Source organism: Bubalus kerabau, chromosome 9, assembly GCF_029407905.1.
Source record: "Bubalus kerabau isolate K-KA32 ecotype Philippines breed swamp buffalo chromosome 9, PCC_UOA_SB_1v2, whole genome shotgun sequence".
NCBI lineage: Eukaryota > Metazoa > Chordata > Mammalia > Artiodactyla > Bovidae > Bubalus > Bubalus kerabau.
This window is the reverse complement of record NC_073632.1, coordinates 31,360,344-31,382,996: the sequence shown is the minus strand read 5'-3', so window position 1 is coordinate 31,382,996 and position 22,653 is coordinate 31,360,344. Positions and strand designations below refer to the sequence as shown.

Below are 22,653 nucleotides of genomic sequence, written 5' to 3'. Positions count from 1 at the left end.
TAAATTTATGTGTTTCACTGTGTGTTTTATGTTAGTACTTTTCAGTGGTATTCCCTGGTTTCTTTCATGTTCTTTATGGATTTATAAGAAATCATCTAGAGGTAGGACTTTAAATTAAAATTCAAACTAAAATCTCTCCGGTCATGTTGTGTGGCCATTTAAAATAAATGTATCTTTAAAATGGGCAAGTGGTAGAACTTTTGATTAATAAGAGCATCAGTTATTTCACATATATGACTTTAAAATATGCCCCTATGAGGTTTTATGTAACATGGCTAGCAGGATTAAATAGACTTTAGAAATAGGATTAATGCATTTTTAAATGGCTAATTTTTAAATTTTCAGGAATATGAAATATTAAACATTAAAATTTTCTGTGCATTTTAGTCTTATATTTTCATTACAGATTTGAAAAATAGGGACTATCTGTTATTTTAAAATACTCAGATTGATACCTACATAATGTTTTAGTCATTTCAGTGTAAGTCATTAAAAACATTTTTTAAGAAACATTATATTTGCTAAATGCTTTATTTTTTAAAAGGAACTTTTAAAAAAATAAAATCTGTCTTCTCTGGTCAGGCAGAACAGGGCTGCAAGGCAGTGTTGTGCTTTAAAAAATAAAATAGATATTAAGAGAAAACACAAAATTTTTTAAAACATTCTGTTTTTCATTGATGTAAACTTTAGTAACAACAGCATATTAGGTTTGTTTTTTTTTTTAAACAACACAGTGTTTTTCTTAGCAGTGCAATGCTAAATTGATGTTAATTCCTCTTGCATTTGCCAGGATACCCTTTCAGCCAACTGTGTTAATTTGTGAGCATCCTGCATGAAGATGGTAGGCTGCGAGCACAGAACCAAGTGGCTGGAAAACCAAAGGACTTGCTTCCCAAGCCTGACTTCATTTGTACAGGCTGCTTAACAAACTAATTAACCTTCCTTAAAATCAGTACTTAAGTATAAGCCCTTACAACTAGACTTAATGGAAGAATGTTATAATCTGAGACCTCTAGGAAAGAAAATGAAATGCTGGTGACTTTTGGGTTCAAGAATGATTGAAACCTTTGAGCCACGTATGTGATTTAAAGATGCCTTATGTGGCTGGAGAAGACAAGGAGGGATAGTTCAGCTTGGGGAGGACAAGAGCAGTAAGAAATTTTCACATAGGAAGTCAGGCACATGATAAAAATTTAGAGGGAAAATTCTTCCTATGTTGCCAGAAGAAAGAGAAGGCTAGTCTGCACAATGTCTGAGACACTGGTTTTCTGGGTAAGACAAGTCCATAACTGTAGAAAAGCAGGAACACACATCTCCTAGAAATAGCAAGGGTTGGTAATTGGCAGAATGTAGACATGAACTGTGAGTGGGTAACAACGGAAAGAGAACTAGATTGGAGGTGGTTTTAGCCTTCAATGCTGGAAGGATAATGCTGCCATCGATTATGAAAGAAAGCTGGGTAGCTAAGTAGTTTTATTATTTTTTAGAAAACAACATCATAATTGCTTTATTATCTCTCACAGTCTTACAGTCTTGGGGGTCTGCTGAGCTCAGCTGGACAGTTCTCTCTCAGGGTTCCTTGCATGGCTATATTCATACAGTGGCTGTGGGGTTGGGATCATCCAGACTCATTCATTCACATCTCCATCTCCTATGCTGGGAGGACTTAAAAGCCATGGGCTGGAGCAGCTGAGGGTCCTTTGTTTAAGAGCAGTTTTGACAGTAGTAGATGAGTTAAGTTTATGTTTAGTTTCAGAGAAGCATTAAAAGGAGATGTCTTGCTGACAGGGGAAAAATAAAAAACCACCTTTCCTGAAAATATAGCTACAAATATTGGTTTCATCTGCTTACACAGAAGTGATCATTAAAGAGGCACACCCGTGAATACTTGTTTGAACTCAGCACTGATGTAGAAAGAAAGAAAGAAAGTGAAGTCGCTCAGTCATGTCCGACTCTTTGTGATCCTGTGGACTGTAGCCTACCAGGCTCCTCTGTCCATGGGATTTTCCAGGCAAGAGTACTGGAGTGGGTTGCCATTGCCTTCTCCAGGGGATCTTCCTGACCCAGGGATCGAACCCGGGTCTCTCCTGCATTGTAGGCAGACACTTTACCGTCTGAGCCACCAGGGAAGCCAATAGCACTGATGTAACTGGTACTTAATTCAGTCCTACAAGGAGGGAACAGTATAGTAGAAAGTGGCACAGTTCATCACAGTCGAGTGGTTAACCACACAAACTTCAGTCAGATAGCTTACAGCCAAATCCTGACTCCACCATTTGCCAAACCTTGGGCAAGTTCTCAGAGTTTACAAGTTTCCATTCTCTTATCTACAAAGTGGAGATGATAGAACTTACATCCCAAGAGAGTTGTAGAAATTAAATGTAATAATGCCAATGAAATATTTACCTAGTGACTGACACACAAATAGTGACTGCTATTACTGTTTCTATTGCTTCCAATCACACTACCCTCAGTTCCAGATTTTATAAGACTAGAAAAGAAAACAGACCTGACTCACGGCAAAATATTTCCAGCTGTCTGTCCCATCCCCGACTGTTTTTTTCCTATGCCATTACTATTATTCACCATCTCCCTTGACTGACCTTTACCAGAACGTGTTCCCTCCGTGTAGCTGTGAGAAGCAATCAAATCAAATCAAGCTGTAACATATGATTGTCCTATTGTCTATTCCAGCGATATTGGTGTTTTTGTAAAGAACCTTTTAACCCACGTGGGTCTCTAATGTTTAATGTTTGTTAATACTGGGTTTCAGGATGTTACCATAATGTGTCTCATACTCAGATCCATTTGAAGCACTCTGGGTTAAACTGAGAAACAAGTATCCTGACTGTAGGATTTCCTACCGCTTAGACCAGGTAAATCTCTGAGAAAGGGGAAATACCGGGTAGCATTTTGTTTGACAAATTCTTTTTAATGGCTGGAGGAGGAGCAGTGTTCTAGGGAACACTGGTAAGTATTGCAGAAGGCAGCAGTTTAGGATATAAGTCTAGCAGGTAAGTGGCAGGTACTTTTTGGTCCCCACTTTCCAGGAATTTCTTTTAGGCAGGTCGTATTTATGATAACTTCATTCCTTTTGTACTTTGGAATGAAAGGGTTTCTTTGAAAACTCCAGGTAAAACTAATTTTACCATAATTAACATGGTGTGTTGACAGAAACACATTTGGGATCCTTTGCACACATCAGCCATTTATAAATTGGGCATTTATAAATGGAGGCTGCCTGTATGTTAATGGATCTACTGTATATTATTATAATTTACTATATACAGTTACATACTTGTAGTTTCAAAACATGAAACTATATCTTTAGTTCATTGAAAACAGGTAATTTTCAACATAACTAGAGCAATGCAGTATTTGAAAATAGCCATAAATTTAAGTCAAAATAAAGGCATTATGGCATCATCTCCTAATTTTTTTTCTTTAGTTCTTTAAAGCAAATCCTTGGTTGCGTCTGAAAATGTTTCTCAGGGATAATGAAAGTTTAACTTATGAATATTTATATATGTCATGTTAACAGTGCAATTTTGCCTAGACTATAAAAGAAAATTGAAATTTAGATGGTTTATGTCATTGTATATTTAATTTTATTGGCATTAAAGAGGACATCCATGCTTGCTAGAAACCATGAGTCAGAGACATCGTAGTAACATATATAAATAACGAAAGCTCAATGTCTCAAACTGCCTAAGAAAGTAATTTTTGTGTTTTAATTTTCGCATCCATTACTTTCTAGTGATGCATAAAACATGCTTCTTAGAGCCCTTATACAATGAGAATCCTGTTACCCTTTGGATCCTCACAGGTCTCAGCAGGCTCCACACTGCACCACTTTGCATGTAGCCAACATGAAGGGGCACCAGGAGTCATTGTTCTGTGACTGCCAATAGTGCATGGGCTGTAAAAATGCATTTTAAGAATTCATGTTGTATAAGGGAGCCTTCTTTGCAATTTAACTTGGTTCTTTTACTATATTTTTCTTCTCTTTTTATCCCTTTCATTTCTTTTGTTTTAACACCTGCACCCAAGATGCCTTTGCAGCTTCTCCCGGGGAGGCCCCTACAGCATCCGAAGGGGCCAACGCGCCGGCCCCCCCAACCCCCGTAGCAGCGGCACTTGATGCTTGTTCAGGAAATGGTGGGTTTCCAATCCTGAGCCCGTCTGTTGTCGTTTTGTCCTGATGTGAAACCCCTGTAGCTAGACATGGCCCTCTGTGTTTCTAATTTTACTTTCTTCTGAGCATAAAATATCACTCCTCCTAACAGAATGAAGAATGCTGACACTTAAAACATTAAGAAAACGAAGGGCATACTTATCAAAATTGACAATTTCTCAAGATTGACAATTTTTGTCACTGCAAGTATGCTGCCTTAATGTTTTTGTTCCCCTCTAATGCTACTGATGGACTTCCCTGTTGGCTTAGTGGTAAAGAATCTGCCTGAAATGCAGGAGACGTGGGTTCGATTCCTGGGTTGAGAAGATCCCTTGGAGAAGGAAATGGCAACCCACTCTAGTATTCTTGCCTGGGAAACCCCATGGAAAGAGGAGCCTGATGGGCTATAATCCCTGGAGTTGTAAAAGAGTCTGACACGACTTAGCAACTCAACAACAACCATAAATGCTATCAATGTATTGTACTCTTTTTGTAACACTGAATTCCAATATATAGGCATGTTTTCATGAATCTTTCAAGCTACCAAGTTGACCAGATTAAGTGAGCATTTAAAAAATAACAGTCTCCAATCCTAGACCGTAGTCTAATCTGACAAATACTTGTTAAGTGTTTCAATTTCTGAATTCGTGGTACCTGCTAGATGTTCTTTTCTCTTTAGAAGAACATGCTAATCACTGACCCCCACTAGTAGGGTCCTAGCTCAAAGCGAGCAGCCTAATGCCTAGCCAGCAGCTAATGCCTAGCAAGCAGCCGAAAGCCTAGCTAGCGTGTGAATATCTGTGCCAGGTGTCTTGGTCCCTGTAGTTATAACGCTGCTCTCTTGCCAGTTTCCTTACTGATGCTGTGTGTGTGTCTCCACTTTCCTTTCCCCAAGACCCCTTTGCCCCGTCTGAAGGTAGTGCAGAGGCTGCACCCGAGCTGGACCTCTTTGCAATGAAGCCACCTGAGACCAGTGTTCCTGTAGTTACCCCTACAGCTAGCACCGCCCCTCCGGTTCCCGCCACTGCTCCTTCTCCTGCTCCCGCCGTCGCAGCTGCCGCTGCTGCCACTACCGCTGCCACCGCCGCCGCCGCCACTACTGCCACCACCTCCGCCGCCACCACCTCCGCTCCTCCTGCTCTAGATATCTTTGGTGGTAATTTTTTTGTTGTCATTGTCGATGTCATTAAACTCTTGCCACCCGGTGGATTGTATTCCGGTCCTTGCGGTTTCCTGCATACGCAACTCTTGACTGCATGATGTCTGTGTCATGAAATGGTTCTCCAGCAACCATTTGCAGCTCGTTTCAGAACTCTTCCAAAAGTGCTCACCCGCGACTGGAAAGTGAGGCAGTTTCTGGTGGGTCCGTCCCGTTGAGTAAAGGCATGTGTGTTCTTGGTCTTAGATTTGTTTGAGTCTGCTCCTGAAGTCGCTCCCGCGCCTAAGCCAGAGGCTGCTCCTAGCATAGACCTGTTTGGGACAGGTAAAGCCAAAGCTCCCTTTCTTTACGTGAGTTTGCCTCGATGTTTTCATGAAAAAGCCCTTTGTCCACCTCTGTGATAATGCACTTGTTAGATTTCTGACTGTGATTTCAGCTCTCTACTCACTTCTGCTTTGTTTCACTTTGGGAAGATGCTTTCTCCTCTCCACCACAAGGGGCCTCTCCTGTGCCTGAGAGCTCTCTCACTGCTGACCTCCTATCCGGTGAGTGTTTCTGCCAAGGTCAAGCCTTCTGAGATGTTTTAGTGGTGGGGGTCGGGGGTGGGGGGTATGTGTGGAGAGACAGATGCAAAAATATGAGGGTTGTCTTGAGTTCTTTTACGCTCAAAATTCACTTTAAAAAAAAAATCTCATTTTTGGTCCATCCCCAATTGATGACCCCCTATATTTCAAATCTGCTACCAACTGGAAAGAGAAAAACTCTTTTTCATACTACATCCTGTGACCTCAGGGAGTCAAGTTTTATTTTCTTCTGTGAAATACATATTTTTAAAACTGTTGGCTTTTACTCAACTGTTAAGCCTGTCTAACTTAAGAGGATAGATCTTCCTGCTATTCAACATGAAATCTCTGGAAGCTATTTGTCGAGGCTCAGGGTTTCGTTTTCCTTTGTGTGACGTGCCCTTTGTCCTGTTATGTGCTTTGCTCCAGTGGATACGTTTGTAGCGCCATCTCCTGCAACCACTGCCTCGCCAGCAAAAGTGGATTCTTCAGGGGTGATAGACCTTTTTGGGGGTGCGTATCTCTCCACCTTCAACACTCACAAAATCCTCCCCCCCCAGAATAGTTTTGAGATCTTGTAGTTCATTATTTTTTTTCTTTTGACCATGTGAAGTTATTTTCATCTTTTAAATGTGAACTTAAGTTTTTAAGATCTTTCCATTTCTTTGTCATCATCATCTTCATCCTCATCGGCTCATCCTATTTTTTAGTGCATGTCCTAACAAAACCAGATGATTTTTCATTTGCAGTCTTGTGTTTTTAACTTTTCATTCATCCTCATGTAGAATCAACTGATTGGAATTTCCTGCTACTGCTCTTCCTTGGTGATCCTGATCTGTCAGCTAAATCGTTTCCAAGTTCTTTAAAGCAATATAAACATAGATAATTTGGAATTGAAAAAAGATAAGCCAGTCAGAATTGAAAGCATAAGCTCTAGATGTCATGCATTATTCCATAGGGTTTATTTATGTTGAGTTTAATGTTCCTAAATCCTCCCAGAGAACTAGAAGATGTTTCACTGACTTAAATGCATTTTTCTTTTCCTGTATGCTATTGGAAGAAAGGCAGATGTACTGAATTAACTCTAGAACTACTCATTTGGATGATACATTCAGTGTCTTCTGTTAGCAGTAAACTTATTGGGGAAAGTCCACGTTTGGAGTGATTTCTTTATGAATTTGCATAAATGCGTATGCTGTGGGCTAAAATACCATCCTTAGCAAGTGAAACCCACATTGAGTAGTTAGGGTACATTGATGCATTATGGTGAGTGCCATGAAAGGAATATGAGAGGTACAAAGGTGTCGCAGTTTGTGACATTCAGAGGCTCAAAACCTGTGGCAAAATCATTAAACTTTGATACAAGTAGGGCAGCTGCTGCTTGAATTGTTTGTTAAATTTTGTTTAATAGAGTTCTAATGGGAGGGGATTCTTGGCTTTGAGCAAAAAGCTTTAAAACTTTGATCCTGTTTTGACAGATTATAGGATTCAGCCCTTAAAAAAAGAAGAAAAATAATTTTCTTACTCTTACAAAGAGGTGTTAATTTTTAAGTATCCTAGAACTCTTCTTTTGAGAGAATGAACTGGTCAGAGCATAAGTCAATCCATTCAGTCATTTCACATATCCACAGGAGACAAGCTTACCACAGAGTGTCATGTCTGTGCATTTCTCAGCAAATCACTTCCCTTACTTACTGTTTACACTCTTTTACTTTTTTGCTGCATAATGGATAATGGGTAGATGCATTCGGAAGTAGTGCTTCTGAACCCCAACCTGCACCTCAGGCTGCTTCTAGCTCGTCAGCATCGGCAGACCTACTAGCTGGTAATTAATTGCATTAAAATAAAATAGTTTTTTATGAAAGTTAAGTTTGGATATATTTTTATAAGTAACAGATAATATATAAATTTCAAGGTGCATGTCTTCTTTTCCTTTTAGACATGAAATTGAAAAATAAGACATTGTATAATAGAAAGTTGATTATTTCCCAGGAGTTGATGAAATTGGTCTTAAAATCAGTTGTATGCAAGCCACCCCTGCAGCTCATTAGATGCTCTTAATATGCCTTACTTTCAGTTAGCATGTTTTTTATTAAAGAAATAATATGCTTAATTCAGCAATTTTTATCTTGTATTGCCCCGCCCTTTTTTTAAAGGAATTTGTGGGGAAATGTACCATGATATTTGACAGTTCTATAATATATGAGTACTCTTAAGAGAAGCTTTTCTACATTTCCACCATTGGTTAGATTCCCCCCCCCCCTTTTTTTTTATTGGAATATAATTGCTTTACAGTGCTTTTTGAGTGAGTAAAATTATATGTAAATACAAAAGGAAATGCAATAAAGATATAGCATAACTGTTAAAAATGATTTTTAGAGATTTTAAACCAAAAATTAAGGAGCATCTCAAAATTGGGGAGAAAGCGCTCTCCAAAATTAATATGTGAGTTCTCGTTCCTTGCGATGTTTCTGCCTCGCCGTTCAAGACCGGTGGCTTTCTTCGCGCCCATTGCATGTTGGGAACGGCAGTTCGTCAGACTGGCTATGTCGCTGTGAGATGCTGGCACTCGTGGTAAGTTCAGGTCCGGTCTGGCTTCGCACGAGCCACTGCGTTTCACTATGACAGGCGTGGCACGCTCTGGTCACCGTTAGTATGCGTGACAGGCTTTCAGAGCGATTAAGGAAACAAGCCGAAAACCTACGACTTCTCATGGGCTTGCGCTCTCGCTGAAGCTCGTGCTCCTCACGGACCGGCTGTCTTCGTTCCTCTTCTCCCCGCTCTGAAAGTTTGAGCTTACTGTTGGCAGGCCCCTGGGCAAACGGTGTGTGAGATGGGACGGTCGTCAAAGGACAAGCGAGATGTCTACTACCGCCTAGCCAAGGAGAAAGGCTGGCGCGCCCGTAGTGCCTTCAAGCTGTTACAACTTGACGAGGAATTCCAGCTCTTCCAAGGCGTGACGTGGGCGATTGACCTGTGTGCGGCCCCAGGCAGCTGGAGCCAAGTGCTGAGCCAGAAGATAGGGGGCCAGGGTTCTGGCCATGTGGTGGCTGTGGACCTTCAGGCAATGGCTCCACTACCAGCTGTGTTACAGATCTAGGGGGATATCACCCAGCTGTCCACTGCCAAGGAGATCATCCAGCACTTTGAAGACTGCCCCGCTGACCTAGTGGTGTGTGACGGGGCTCCTGATGTAACCGGCCTCCATGATGTTGATGAGTATATGCAGGCCCAGCTCCTCCTAGCTGCTCTGAACCTTGCTACGCACGTCTTGAAGCCAGGGGGCTGCTTTGTGGCCAAGATCTTACGAGGCCGGGATGTGACACTGATCTACAGCCAGCTGCGTGTCTTCTTCTCCAGGGTGCTATGTGCCAAGCCCAGGAACAGCCGAAATTCCAGCATCGAGGCCTTTGCTGTCTGTAAGGGTTACGACTCCCCTGAGGGCTTCCTGCCTGACTTGACCAAACCCTTGCTGGATCACTCTTACGATTTCAACCAGTTGGATGGCCTTAGCCTCATCATTGTGCCATTTGTGACCTCTGGGGACCTGAGCGCCTATGATTCAGATTGCAGTTACCCACTGGACCTAGAGGATGGCTCAGAATACAAGTGCACTCCACCCAGGCAGCCCCCCATCTCACCACCCTACCAGGAGGCGAGCACATTGAAGAAGAAAGGGCAGCTGACCAAGGACAAGGAGATCCGCCCTCAGGACTGCCTCGCGAGCACAGTGGACAGGATGCCCCAGTCCCTGACTGTTCCACAGCGCCACACCCTGCAGCCCTCTGAGGTCGAAGACAGTGGAGTGAATTATTTGTCTTAACATGTTAAGTTAGCCGACAATCTGATAAGGACTGGGAAGCTGTTTGCTGTCAGGAAAACCAGAATTTGAGTTGATCTTGTTTTCAAATATCTCCTCAACCAGTCTAAACATACAAACTCCAAGTGGGAACCTCCAGCAACTGCCACAAATAGAAGGAAAGAAACATCCCAGAATGTCCATCTTCAGAGGGGATTCTTGAGTGGGGTCTTGCTTCTTCTCTAAATCTTTGTAGCCATGGGTCCCGAATATGTCCAGAACTCACCCTGAAAGCAGGGTTCTTAACCCTGGGTAGAAGTCAGGGGTATCTGTTAACTTGATGGAGGGAAACATTACATTTTTATTTTCACTAACTGAAATTTTAGCTTTACTCCAGAATCTGAATGCTGGCAGCAAATCAGAATTGTAAAATTACTTTTACAATAGTAAAAGCAGTGTCTGCAACTTTCCACCAGTAGAGGTCACAGTTACTTATTTAATGTTACGTTATAGTTGTTTTGGACATCTTGAAATACTGTTCACATTGGTCATTACTTTGAATAAGATCTTTTTTTTAAATTTGTCTTTTTGATTAAAAGATAATTGCTTTGCCAAATTTTGTGATTTTCTGACGTATATCAACAGGGGTCAGCCATAGGTGGGATCAGCCATAGGTGTGCCCAGGTCCCCTCCCTCCAGGCCTCCCTCCCAGCTCCCTCCACATCGCACCCTTGTCACAGGAATTGTCACAGGGCCCCTGTTTGAGTTCCCTGGGTCATACAGCAGGTTCCCGTTGGCTGTCTATTTCACATGTGGTATTGTAGGTTTCCATATTGCTCTCTGCATACGTCTCACCCTGTCCCTCCCCCCTCCCCCATGTCCATGGGTCTGTTCTTTGTGTCTGTTTCTCCATTGCTTCCCTGAAAGTGAATTCATCAGTACCATCTTTTTGGAGTCCATATATGTTTGTATCCGTATGATGTTTGTATTTCTGTTTCTGGCTTACTTCACTCTGTGCTTTGGGCTCTAGATTCATCCAGCTCATTGGAACTGACTCAAATGTGTTTCTTTTTATGGCTGATGGTATTCCATTGTATATATGTACCACAGCCTCTTTTTCCGTTCATCTGTGAATGGACATCTAGGTTGCTTCCATGTTCTAGCTATTGTAAATAGTGCTGCAGTGAACATTGGGGTACATGTGTCTTTTTCAGTTTTAGTTTCCTCAGGGTATATGCTTAGGAGTGGGATTGCTGAGTCATATGGTGGTTTTATTCCTAGCTTTTTAAGGGATCTCCATACCATCTTCCATAGTGGCTGTATCAGTTTACATTCCTACCAGCAGTGCAAGACGATTCCCTTTTCTTCCCATGCTCTCTGGCATGCATTGTTTGTAGACTTTTTGATGATCGCCATTCTGACTGGTGTGAGGTGGTATCTCATTGTAGTTTTCATTTGCATTTCTCTAATGGTGAGTGATGTTGAGCATCTTTTCATGTGTTTCTTCGTCATCTGTGTGTCGTCTTTGGAGAAATGCCTTTTTAGTTCTTTTTCCCACTCTTTGATTGAGCTGTTTGTTTTTCTGGTTTTGAGTTGTATGAGCTGCTTGTATATTTTGAAAATTAATTCTTTGTCAGTTGTTTCATTTACTATTTTCCCATCCTGTTCAGTTCAGTTGCTCAATTGTGTCCAACTCTTTGAGACCCCATGGAAGCATGCCAGGCTTCCCTGCCCATCACCAACTCCTGGAGCTTGCTCAAACTCATGTCCATCAAGTCAGTGATGCCATCCAACCATCTCATCCTCTGTCGTCCCCTTCTCCTCCTGCCCTCAATCTTTCCTAGCATCAGGTCTTTTCCAGTGAGTCAGTTCTTCACATCAGGTGGCCAAAGTACTGGAGTTTCAGCTTCAGCATTTGTCCTTCCAATGAATATTTAGCACTGATTTCCTTTAGGACTGACTGGTTTGATCTCCTTACAGTCCAAAGGATTCTCAAGCGTCTTCTCCAACACCAAAGCATCAATTCTTCAGCACTCAGCTTTCTTTATAGCCCAACCCTCACATCCATACATGACTACTGGAAAGATCATAGCTTTGACTAGATGGGCCTTTGTCGGCAAAGTAAAGTCTCTGCTTTTTAATATGCTGTCTAGGTTGGTCATAGCTTTTCTTGTCCCATTCTGAGGGTTGTCTTTTCACATTGTTTTTAGTGAATAACATCTTATAACTTGATGTACTAATAAAAAGTTAGTACTAAAGTATTAACTTGATGAACTAAAAAAAAGTTCATATATTGTAGCACCCCCCCAAAAAAATTTAAGTGTGTAATTTAAAACTCAAAAACAAAGACTAAATGCATAATCTCTTGAAAGGACACATATCCCAGAAAAACTAGTTATTCTTCATTTAATTTACTTTTAGACCTATGACATAATTGCAATTCCAGAATTGAACTGTGAATAAAATATCACCTTAGTCTTCTCCTTGAGTAAAAATTTCAGGTTCTATTTGGTGTACCTAGTGTGGTGAAACTAGAGAACATTCTAGAAGAGGCAACTTCTGTGTCCAAGGAGGACAGGCTAACAGAATAAATCTCTCCAAGTTGTTGAGGTTGCTGGTGGGATATAGGCATCACCCACATCTCAGACAGAGTCTGGCTAGAAACTTGAGAGTTATTATAACAAATGAAATACTATTTCACCCAGTGAAGAGTAAAACCATCAAACTCCTCTCATGAGATATCAGCTGAAGATACAGATGTTTGAAAGATGGAGACAGTTTCCTGGATGGCCGTGTAAAAATGGACTATTAAGGGAGGTTAGGTATGTTGAGCGATATGCCTAACTTGTGAGGTTGATATCAAACGGAAACCATTTTCTTCCATAAGAGACAATTCTGGGATGACGGCACCATAATCTGTACTAGCCTAGGTCTGTACCTGTTCCTAGTTTTAATTCCACAGGTATGGGAGAATAATGTCCTGCAGTAGGAGGGAGACCTTTCATAGTTTCGCATCTTCTGTTAACCACATGGCACAGGTAGCTTTAGCAGGGCCACAGAAGTCCTTGAACTGATTTAAAATATAAAAACTTTCAGTATGCAATTAGTAACAGTTCCCACTAACTGGTATGGTCTATAGAAGACCAATCATTTCATCTCTGGGGGTCAGAAACAGAACAGACAGAAGGTTCTCAGGCTGTTACTAGAAATATTGACTCTCTCAAATTGATTTTAGTAAATGGACTTAATAACTGTACCACTGAGAATAAAGGAAATGACAGCATCTTTAACATAATAGAGCACATGTGAGTGTGGGAAAATGTGTGTGGGAATGTATTTATCTACCAATAATTTTAACATGGTACTCCCTCGACCCAAGTGATGTGTGTAGACGACGACTGTCAGTTTTGATATGTCTCTGTTAATAGAACTTCATTAAGTGTGTAGGCCATTCCCCTGTAGAGAGATACATTCATAAGACTGATCATCTGTGATAAAAGGCAGTATGTCTGCAGCCGGTGATTCATGTAGGACAGCTCAAACATGTCTGCAGGACATCTGAGACATATATATATAGGCAGGAAGCCTAGTAGTTATTACTTTATTTTCAATTGCACAGACTTTCTTAATATAAATTCCAAAACAAAGAGAAAGAAAGAGTCGTCATTAGTATTCTCTTACTGCTTACCTCTATTCCAAGTCTCTAAAACTTTTCACTTAACAGGAGATCTCCAAACTCCTTATTAATGCCTATCATTTTCCTGCTTAACTCTTACTTTAGAGTAAAGCGACAGATTTTTCTTCCTTAACATAATAATCAGTTGGTTATTTTATATCACTTTATAGCTTTGTAATTAGTCTAGGTTTGTGAAGGTGCCTGCTTCATAAGAACTGAGTATAATGGGGAAAAGCCATCTTTCCAGATCTCTGTTGACTTTATAAACCTGTCAGAAGGGGATAACTCTGGCCTCACACGTGGCTGTAGGAAAGAGGTCAAGTAGTATTGTGGGGAAGAACCAGGGTTCTAGAAGATTCCTTTCTGAAATCCTGGCTCCGCACTTGCCATCAGGTCACCTGAATCAAATTATTTAACCTCTCTGGCCCCAGTTTCCTCATTCATGAAAATTCCTGGAGTGATTGTGAGGCTTAAATGAGCTAATATATGTCTTAGGTTGAATGATATAAAATTGGTATTTTTGTGGGATCAAAATGGTAGAATATTGACAGTGTATGTGGCTCAGATAGTTCAACCTAAAAAAATTGCTCAGAATGTGCCTGTCTTTTGGTGAGCCTCATGCCAATTTTGGCTGAACCTTCACTTTCATAGAGAAAACAGTGGTCTTTTTTTTTTTTTTTTTCATTAAATAGTGTTATTTATTCATCTATGGGAATGAACCCCTTACCTTATGAAACTCACCAGCACTAAGCAGTTGAGCCCTGGGTAAATGCACATGGTTTTCTCTTTTTATTACTGAGTCACGGGTGGTGTGTTAACTTCCCTTTGCATCTTTTCTAGCTGTGAAAAGATAGGATTGAATCAGCTAGGATTGAATCAGCTGATCTTAATGTCCTTTCCAACACTGATACGCTGTGACCTTACAATAAATTGTCCTTTCTTGACCAAATTTTAAGAAACTGAGTGTCAGGTACAGTTGTTTCCATGTTCACCTGTAACAAAGAGAACCATACCCTTTGCCTAGATTTCCGACTGCCATATTCCAACTTGTGGGGGATGTTTCCAAGAAGTCAACCTTAACGCAGCAACCAACCTCCCTAAAACCAAACTGGTCATATCCTCAAAAATAATTGCACTTATCCCATCTTCTAGTAAAGTAATGCTCAAAATTCTCCAAGCCAGGCTTCAGCAATATGTGAACCGTGAACTTCCAGATGTTCAAGCTGGTTTTAGAAAAGGCAGAGGAACCAGAGATCAAATTGCCAACATCCGCTGGATCATTGAAAAAGCAAGAGAGTTCCAGAAAAACATCTATTTCTGCTTTATTGACTATGCCAAAGCCTTTGACTGTGTGGATCACAATAAATTGCAGAAAATTCTAAAAGAGATGGCAATACCAGACCACCTGACCTGCCTCTTGAGAAACCTGTATGCAGGTCAGGAAGCAACAGTTAGAACTGGACATGGAACAACAGACTGGTTCCAAAAAGGAAAAGGAGTACGTCGAGGCTGTATATTGTCACCCTGCTTATTTAACTTATATGCGGAGTACATCATGAGAAACACTGGGCTGGAGGATGCTCAAGCTGGAATCAAGATTGCCGGGAGAAATGCCAATAACCTCAGATATGCAGATGACACCACCCTTATGGCAGAAAGTGAAGAGGAACTAAAGAACCTCTTGATGAAAGTGAAAGAGGAGAGTGAAAAAGTTGGCTTAAAGCTCAACATTCAGAAAACTAAGATCATGGCATCTGGTCCCATCACTTCATGGCAAATAGATGGGGAAACAGTGGCTGACTTTATTTTTCTGGGCTCCAACATTGCTGCAGATTGTGATTGCAGCCATGAAATTAAAAGACGCTTGCTCCTTGGAAGGAAAGTTATGACCAACCTAGATAGCATGTTCAAAAGCAGAGATATTACTTTGCCAACAAAGGTCCGTCTAGTCAAGGCTATGGTTTTTCCAGTAGTCAAGTATGGATGTGAGAGTTGGACTGTGAAGACAGCTGAATGCTGAAGAATTGATGCTTTTGAACTGTGGTGTTGGAGAGGACTCTTGAGAGTCCCTTGGGCTGCAAGGAGATCCAGCCAGTCCATCCTAAACGAGATCAGTCCTGAGTGTTCACTGGAAGGACTGATGTTGAAGCTGAAACTCCAATAGTTTGGCCACCTGATGCGAAGAACTGACTCATTGGAAGAGACCTTGATGATAGGAAAGATTGAGGGCAGGAGGAAAAGGGGACAACAGAGGATGAGATGGTTGGATGGCATCACTGACACAATGGACATGACTTTGAGTAAACTCTGGGAGTTGGTGATGGACAGGGAGGCCTGGCATGCTGCAGTTCATGGGTCGGAAAAGTCGGACACGAGTGAGCGACTGAACTGAACTGATCCCATCTTCGCTTCATTATGATGTTAATTTTTAAATATCTACAGGATGTCTTCATTTAGGAAGGCTACATGATCCTTAAGTCACTTGAATACTGCTAAAATCACTTCAGGTAGTCCCCATGAATTTTTAGAGAGCATCTTCTAATAGGTAACAGTTCTCCAAGTTTCATTTTTTCATACATAAACAAGGAAACCTAAGCCAGTGTCACTATCCATTTCCAGGGACAGCATGATTTTCTGGTTAGAAATAGTAACTGGAGAATTTCAGTGGAAGTCATTTCCAAAATTATAAATTTACTGTTACAAAGTGTAAGCTAAAGGTTTTTTGTAAGCATTCTTTATGTTTTTTGGCAAGCATTTTGTGAAGAAAAGATATAGCTAGATGAGAAAAGAATACATTTATATATATATATTTTATATATATATATATAATATATATATACCCAAACTGAGTATAAAAAAGACTTCTTTAATTTTGATAATAGGACATCATCTAATGTCTTATTAAGGAGTCACTTTTTTCATGAAAGTGAAAGTGAAGTCGCTCAGTCGTGTCCGACTCTTTGTGACCCCATGGACTGTAGCCCACCAGGCTCCTCCATCTGTGGGAGTTTCTAGGCAAGAATACTGGAGTGGGTTGCCATTTCCTTCTCCAGGGGATCTTCCCGACCCAGGGATCAAACCCGGGTCTCCCTCATTGCAGGCAGATACTTTACAAAACCCAGGTCTCCCTCATTGCAGACAGATGCTTTACGGTCTGAGCCACCAGGGAATCCTTACATCTTTTTGTACAGAAGCAATACAGTGAGCTCTGCTTCTGTCTGTTGATTGAGAGCAATAATTTACTTCCAGGCTTCAAAAGAGAAACACTTAATTTGAGGTCTTTGCTTTCTCCTCACCTTTTAAATTCAAAAGTATCCTTCTTTCAATAAGTGTTAATTCAGTGTTTTAGACATTTGACTGAGTATTCGTGGAAAAGATGAAAAAAGACAGTTCCTGACACCAAAAAGCCACCCCCAGGGTGGGGACTGGGGTGGAAATAAAGGATGGTATATGGGCAGGGTGGGGAGATGTACCAGTGCTGAGAGCACAGAGGCAGGACACATCACCTATGTATACCAGATGTGGGAGGGGCAGGGTCATTGGGGCTGGTAGCTGTGGGTGGCAATAGGAGGCAAAGAAGCCCTCCTGGGGCTGGCTCATTGTGATGTGTATTATGGCCGCAGCTGAATTTGCAGGGAGGAGAGAAGGAGGTCCAGAGACAGATGCACTTGTTTGCTATATAAAGGAACCCACATTATATGAATCTGAAAGTTCTGGGGAGCCCATGAAGGATATTAGAGAAGTAACTTTGTCAGCATTTTCTACTCAGAAAGATCACTCTGGCTGCACTGTAAAGGCTAGGTTGGAGGAGCTACAGATTAGAGGCAGAAAGTCGCTTTGTGTTGTATTGGGTGAGCCTAAATTTGTCAATGGCAGCAATGAGACTGGAACATATAAGAAATATATTCAGGAGGAGTTGATTGCAGGATACATGCATATTTTTCTGATTTGCATTTTATTATTATAATGAGCCAATGTGTAAACTAAGCATTTTCGAGGTACCTGGTATTGTGATTTGAAGAAATAAAATTTAAATACATAAATAACTATCTGAAGTTTAACCATAGTGAAACCATCTCAGCTTTATGTACTCCATCATAACGGTAGATTGGATTGCTGCAGGTTCTCTTAACAGGGACATAAAGTCTTATGTGCTCTCTGATTTCCAGTTAAATTAAATATCTGATTATTACATGTCCGAGTTTGAGATACTTGAAAAACTATTCCAAAAGCATATCTTCCTGAATTTCATTGCCTTCTCATCCATATGCACTCAATAGCTTTTTGGTCTTCTGTTACTTCTGCTGACTCTGTTTTATTGGCCTTTACCTATCTTTAGTTGTTTCTGCTTATATTTTTCTGGAACTACTTTTTCCCAGGATTTGGGGGTTCTTTCATGGCTCCTTCTCCATCGCCAGTGACTCCAGCTCAGAATAACCTGCTACAGCCCAATTTTGAGGCAGCTTTTGGAACAACGCCTTCAACTTCTAGCAGCAGCTCCTTTGATCCTTCAGGTGAGGCAGTGATTTTTCAAATATTCTTTTTATTTGTTCTGTTTCTAAAATACACCACCTCAGGTTCGTGTGATATCAGGAAATTTATAAGCAAATATTGGATGAACACCTGGTTTTAAAACTGTTCAATAAATCTCTCCTTCTGTAACCTAAGTAAATATTTTCCATACATTTTTGGTAGTTTTAAGAATAACCTGCAATCTCTTTCTGTTTTTGTTTTTATTTTTTAGCAGATATTTAACTTAACATGCACACCATCTGTTTGCATGAGCTTATATGCACATGGTTTGGAGAAAGTTAAGGGAAAACAAATACTTTGTGCTAAATCTTTGTGCAGTATCTCAATGTGTAGACACTCCCACTGCTGTTGCTTACACGCTCTGAAGTTTGCCTGGCCCTCCGTTTGATGAAGTTGACACGAATAGTATTCTTTGCCTGCCTTTAACCTTTCATCCTGCTGTCATTTTGTTTGTATTTTCTTCCATTCTACTCTTCTCATGCTGGGTCCCTACTACAAATTTTCAATTGGTGAGTTTTTGGTAATTGTGTTTCAGAAACACCCCAACTATATCCTCTGCCTGACAATTTGGTTGCTTCCATTGCCAGTGCTGAGTTGAATGCTGTCCTTTTTTTAATTTAGAATTATTGTAGAGTGGTGTGTGTATGGTAAATATGCATTGTTTTTTTTGTATATAAAAAAAATTAGCAACCATAAAACTTTTGATGTAAGTATCAGCAGAAGCTTTTGTACAAATCCTATGAGACAGCATTTTTGAATAGTCTTTCTGTATTCCAGGAACTAAACAAATGGTCATTTGTTACATCTGATCAGGAACCATCAATAATAGCATGATTCTTAATCCTGAAAATAGCATATATTGTAGCTATGCCCTTAAAGTTAGAACCAGAAGTGGTTCTAACTTTCATACTACAATGAAAGAAACAAAAATCAAAATTCTTACTTCTACAGTATGTTTTTCAGATATTTGTTAATAGGTACTAATCATCAGATCAGATTTTACTCCAGCACTGATTTCATAGGAATTAGGAGATTCAGACTTACTTTCTCATTTAAGAATTTTTATAAAAGTAGGCATTGTAACTACCACATATTGAATGCCTATTTTGAGTGAGCATTATAGTAAAGGCATGACGTATATCATCTAGTTTAATCTTCACAACAAATCCATGTTGTAGTTGTACTCTTCCCACTTACAGGTAATAAAAACTCAGACAGTCACTTTCTCAAAGTCACACACTCATGAGGCAGGCAGCTGACATGAGCCCAATTCTGATTCCCAAGTCTGTGTTCTTTCCTGAACATTACACAATTTCTTTTTTCCACTTTCATGTTCATTAGTATTTCCATACTTTATGAGTAGCCATATGTAGAGATGTTTTTTTGGTGTTATAGTCATTGAAAGTATGGATTAAGTGCCTTCTTTGGTAAAATTGTAAATGTACAATTGTTTCATTGTACAAAATTGTTTCATTCTTTTTCAAAAGAGTTTCCCTTTGATTTTGCATATTTCTTTTGCAATTATTCTGAACCTGTTCTATTTGATTTCCAGTGTTTGATGGTCTAGGTGATCTTCTGATGCCAACCATGGCACCAACTGGGCAGCCTGCACCCATCTCACTGGTACCACCAAGTCCTGCAATGGCGGCAAGCAAAGCCCTTGGGAGTGACCTTGACTCATCTCTTGCCAGCTTAGTAGGCAGTAAGTAATAGAATAGTTTTCTTTAGCAGAATCGTATGTGAATTTTTTTCTCTCTTTTTTTTTTTTGTATGAATTGTTTCTGAATTCACTTACAGGTGAATATGTCAAGGAGTAGACAGAAATTCTTAGTGTTTTACCCAGTACAATTCCTTGGAAGATATACAGTCCCTGTGCCATTGTCTCACAAGCAACATGGAGGCCACTTTTAATCTGAATTACCAAAGGTGTAATTAGAGAGCGTGTAGAGTGAAATCTAAGTGTATTATCTTAAATAAAGTTCTTAATTTTTTATTTCATTTGGAAATAACATATTTACCAATTGAGTATCCAGATTAGTTTCAGTTATTCATTGAACAAATATTTATTGAGCACCAGGCAGTCTTCCAGGCTCTAGAGATAAATCAGTGAACAAAGCAGATAGAAATTTCTGTTCTTACAGTGCTTAGCAGGGCAGAGACAACATTAAATATTTTCAAATAAATAAATTCTCTAATATGTTAGGTTGTAAATGCCATGGAGAAAAACCAGGACATCCAAAGAGGGTCTGTAAGTACTACAGAGTAGCCCTCACTGAGAAGGTAAAATTTGTGCAAAGATTTGAAGGTAAAGGAATGAATCATACGGATATCTGAAGGAAAAAATTTGCGGGCAAAGGAGATGGCCAGTGCAAAGGCACTGGGGCAGATGATTGCCTGGCATACTCAAGGAGTTCCATGGACATTAGTGACTGGAGCTGGGTAAGTGAAGGAGAGAATCCTAGGAGATGAGGGAGCTATTACAAAGATTGGCCTTGTTTTAATTCTGAATTCAATTCTTTTGTTAAGGTGAATGGGCTTACCATCACCGATACCTTTTGTTTCACTCAAGGCTATATCAAAAGTTTATCAGATCCCTGAGACAACTTTTTTCCTATGTAGTATTCCTGCAGACATATTCTTGTTTCCTATTCCCATGATTTAAAGAAGACATTTCTCCAAAGAATATATACATATGGCCAATATACACATGAAAAGGGGCTCAACATCAGTCATCTGTGAAATGTCTATCCAAACCACAGTGAAATATTACTTCACAACCATTTTTTGCCATTTAGTTGCTATATCATGTCCAACTCTTTTGCAACCTCGTGTACTGTAACCCGCCAGGCTTCCCTGCTGTGAAATTCTCCAGGCCAGAAAACTGGAGTGCGTTGCCACTTCCTCCAGGGGTCTTCCCAACCCAGGGATCGAACCCAAGTCTGCTGCACTACAGGCGGATTCTTTACCTCTAAGCCACCAAGGAAGCTAGTTCACGCCCATTAGGATGGCTGTAATAAAAAAGATCATAACTAGTCTTGATGAAGACGTGGAAAAATTAAAACCCTCACTTCATGGGAAATAGATGGGAAACAGTGTCAGACTTTATTTTGGGGGGCTCCAAAATCACTGCAGATGGTGACTGCAGCCATGAAATTAAAAGACGCTTACTCCTCGAAAGGAAAGTTATGACCAACCTAGATAGCATATTCAAAAGCAGAGACATTACTTTGCCAACACAGGTCCGTCTAGTCAAGGCTATGGTTTTTCCTGTGGTCATGTATGGATGTGAGAGTTGGACTGTGAAGAAGGCTGAGCACCGAAGAATTGATGCTTTTGAACTGTGGTGTTGGAGAAGACTCTTGAGAGTCCCTTGGACTGCAAGGAGATCCAACCAGTCCATTCTGAAGGAGATCAGCCCTGGGATTTCTTTGGAAGGAATGATGCTAAAGCTGAAACTCCAGTACTTTGGCCACCTCATGTGAAGAGTTGACTCATTGGAAAAGAGTCTGATGCTGGGAGGGATTGAGGGCAGGAGGAGAAGGGGATGACAGAGGATGAGATTGCTGGATGGCATCACTGACTCGATGGATGTGAGTCTGAGTGAACTCCGGGAGTTTGTGATGGACAGAGAGGCCTGACATGCTGCAATTCATGGGGTCGCAAAGAATCAGACACTACTGAGTGACTGAACTGAACTGAACTGAACATTACTGGGGAGACTGTATTGATAACATTGAGCAGCTGCCATGAAAAGTGATTTGGCAGTTTCTGGAAATGTTAAATATACAGTTACCATTCACCAGAGAGGGTACCAGGTGACTCGCCTAGAAAGCTCTTCTGCAGATCTCTGTGCAGCTTTGCACAAGCTTCATCCCATGAGGCTTCCTTGAGCACCCTATTTAATCCTGCCTGCCCCCACTCTCAACCTAACCCACCAGCTCTCTCTTACCCTGTTCTTCATATTCACTTTTCCATAGGCTTGCTGTATTGCCTCTAGTAGCTTATATACTCTTCTATTATTTTGTTGTTTTATCATCCATCTCACCCCAAGAGAATGCAAATTCCTCTGGGACTGGGATCTTTATTTGCATCACTGGCTTATCTCACATGCTTAGAACAGTGCCTGGCATATGGGGGCTCAATAAATATTTGCTGTAGTAGTCAATGATTTGAGATTAGAGCAGAATGATTTAACCCATTGGGTCAGGAGTTGCCAAGACAACTCACATAATTCGTAGATTCACTAGAAGGACCCAAGGGAGTCAGCACATGGTTGTACTCACAGCTGAGATTACAGCAGAATCGTAAGGATACACAGCTGGATCATCAAGGGAAAAGTCCAGAAGAATCCACACATGGACTTCCTTATGCTCTCTCCTCCCTAAAAGGGGAAGAACACACAAACATGCAACAACACACAAAGATTTCTGCCCAGGAAAGCCCTTTATAAAGATTGAGCATCCAAGGTTTTTATTGGATCCTCATCCTGTAGGCACTCTGCCTAACATGTACCAAAATACCAGCCAGTCTCCTGAAAGGAAAGCAGATTTTCAGCATAAACCTAGTTGCTTGTACAGTTCAGACAAATGAGCCATGCTTATCATTAGGAGAACAATTGAAGAGAACAGTTTGGCTTCCCAGGTAGCTTAGTGATAAAGAACCTGCCGGCCAATCATCCCTGGGTCAGGAAGATCCCCTGGAGAAGGAAATGGCAAGCCACTCTAGATTGTTGCCTGGGAAATCCCATGG

General features: G+C 40.7%; 3 protein-coding genes across 7 annotated transcripts in view; all 3 read left to right on the top strand.

Moving 5' to 3' along the window:
- The window catches only part of SNAP91 (synaptosome associated protein 91), a 169,870-nt gene that overhangs the window by 122,493 nt on the left and 24,724 nt on the right, over nucleotides 1-22,653 (top strand). For 3 of the 5 annotated variants that reach the window (XM_055534931.1, XM_055534925.1, XM_055534924.1), the window contains 7 exons: nucleotides 4,051-4,158; nucleotides 5,070-5,330; nucleotides 5,580-5,657; nucleotides 5,807-5,878; nucleotides 6,326-6,409; nucleotides 17,751-17,885; nucleotides 19,457-19,606. In XM_055534931.1, the coding sequence (XP_055390906.1) occupies nucleotides 4,051-4,158; nucleotides 5,070-5,330; nucleotides 5,580-5,657; nucleotides 5,807-5,878; nucleotides 6,326-6,409; nucleotides 17,751-17,885; nucleotides 19,457-19,606 (888 nt within the window). The remainder of the gene's footprint in view (nucleotides 1-4,050; nucleotides 4,159-5,069; nucleotides 5,331-5,579; nucleotides 5,658-5,806; nucleotides 5,879-6,325; nucleotides 6,410-17,750; nucleotides 17,886-19,456; nucleotides 19,607-22,653) is intronic. The other 2 variants (XM_055534926.1, XM_055534928.1) reach the window with 2 other exon arrangements.
- LOC129619683 (putative tRNA (cytidine(32)/guanosine(34)-2'-O)-methyltransferase) lies at nucleotides 8,718-10,251 on the top strand. The gene has a single exon (XM_055534932.1). It carries the CDS (start codon nucleotides 9,120-9,122, stop codon nucleotides 9,717-9,719), a length of 600 nt encoding a protein of 199 aa, XP_055390907.1. The 5' UTR covers nucleotides 8,718-9,119; the 3' UTR covers nucleotides 9,720-10,251.
- Nucleotides 8,730-8,996, top strand: LOC129619684 (putative tRNA (cytidine(32)/guanosine(34)-2'-O)-methyltransferase). The gene has a single exon (XM_055534933.1). It carries the CDS (start codon nucleotides 8,730-8,732, stop codon nucleotides 8,994-8,996), a length of 267 nt encoding a protein of 88 aa, XP_055390908.1.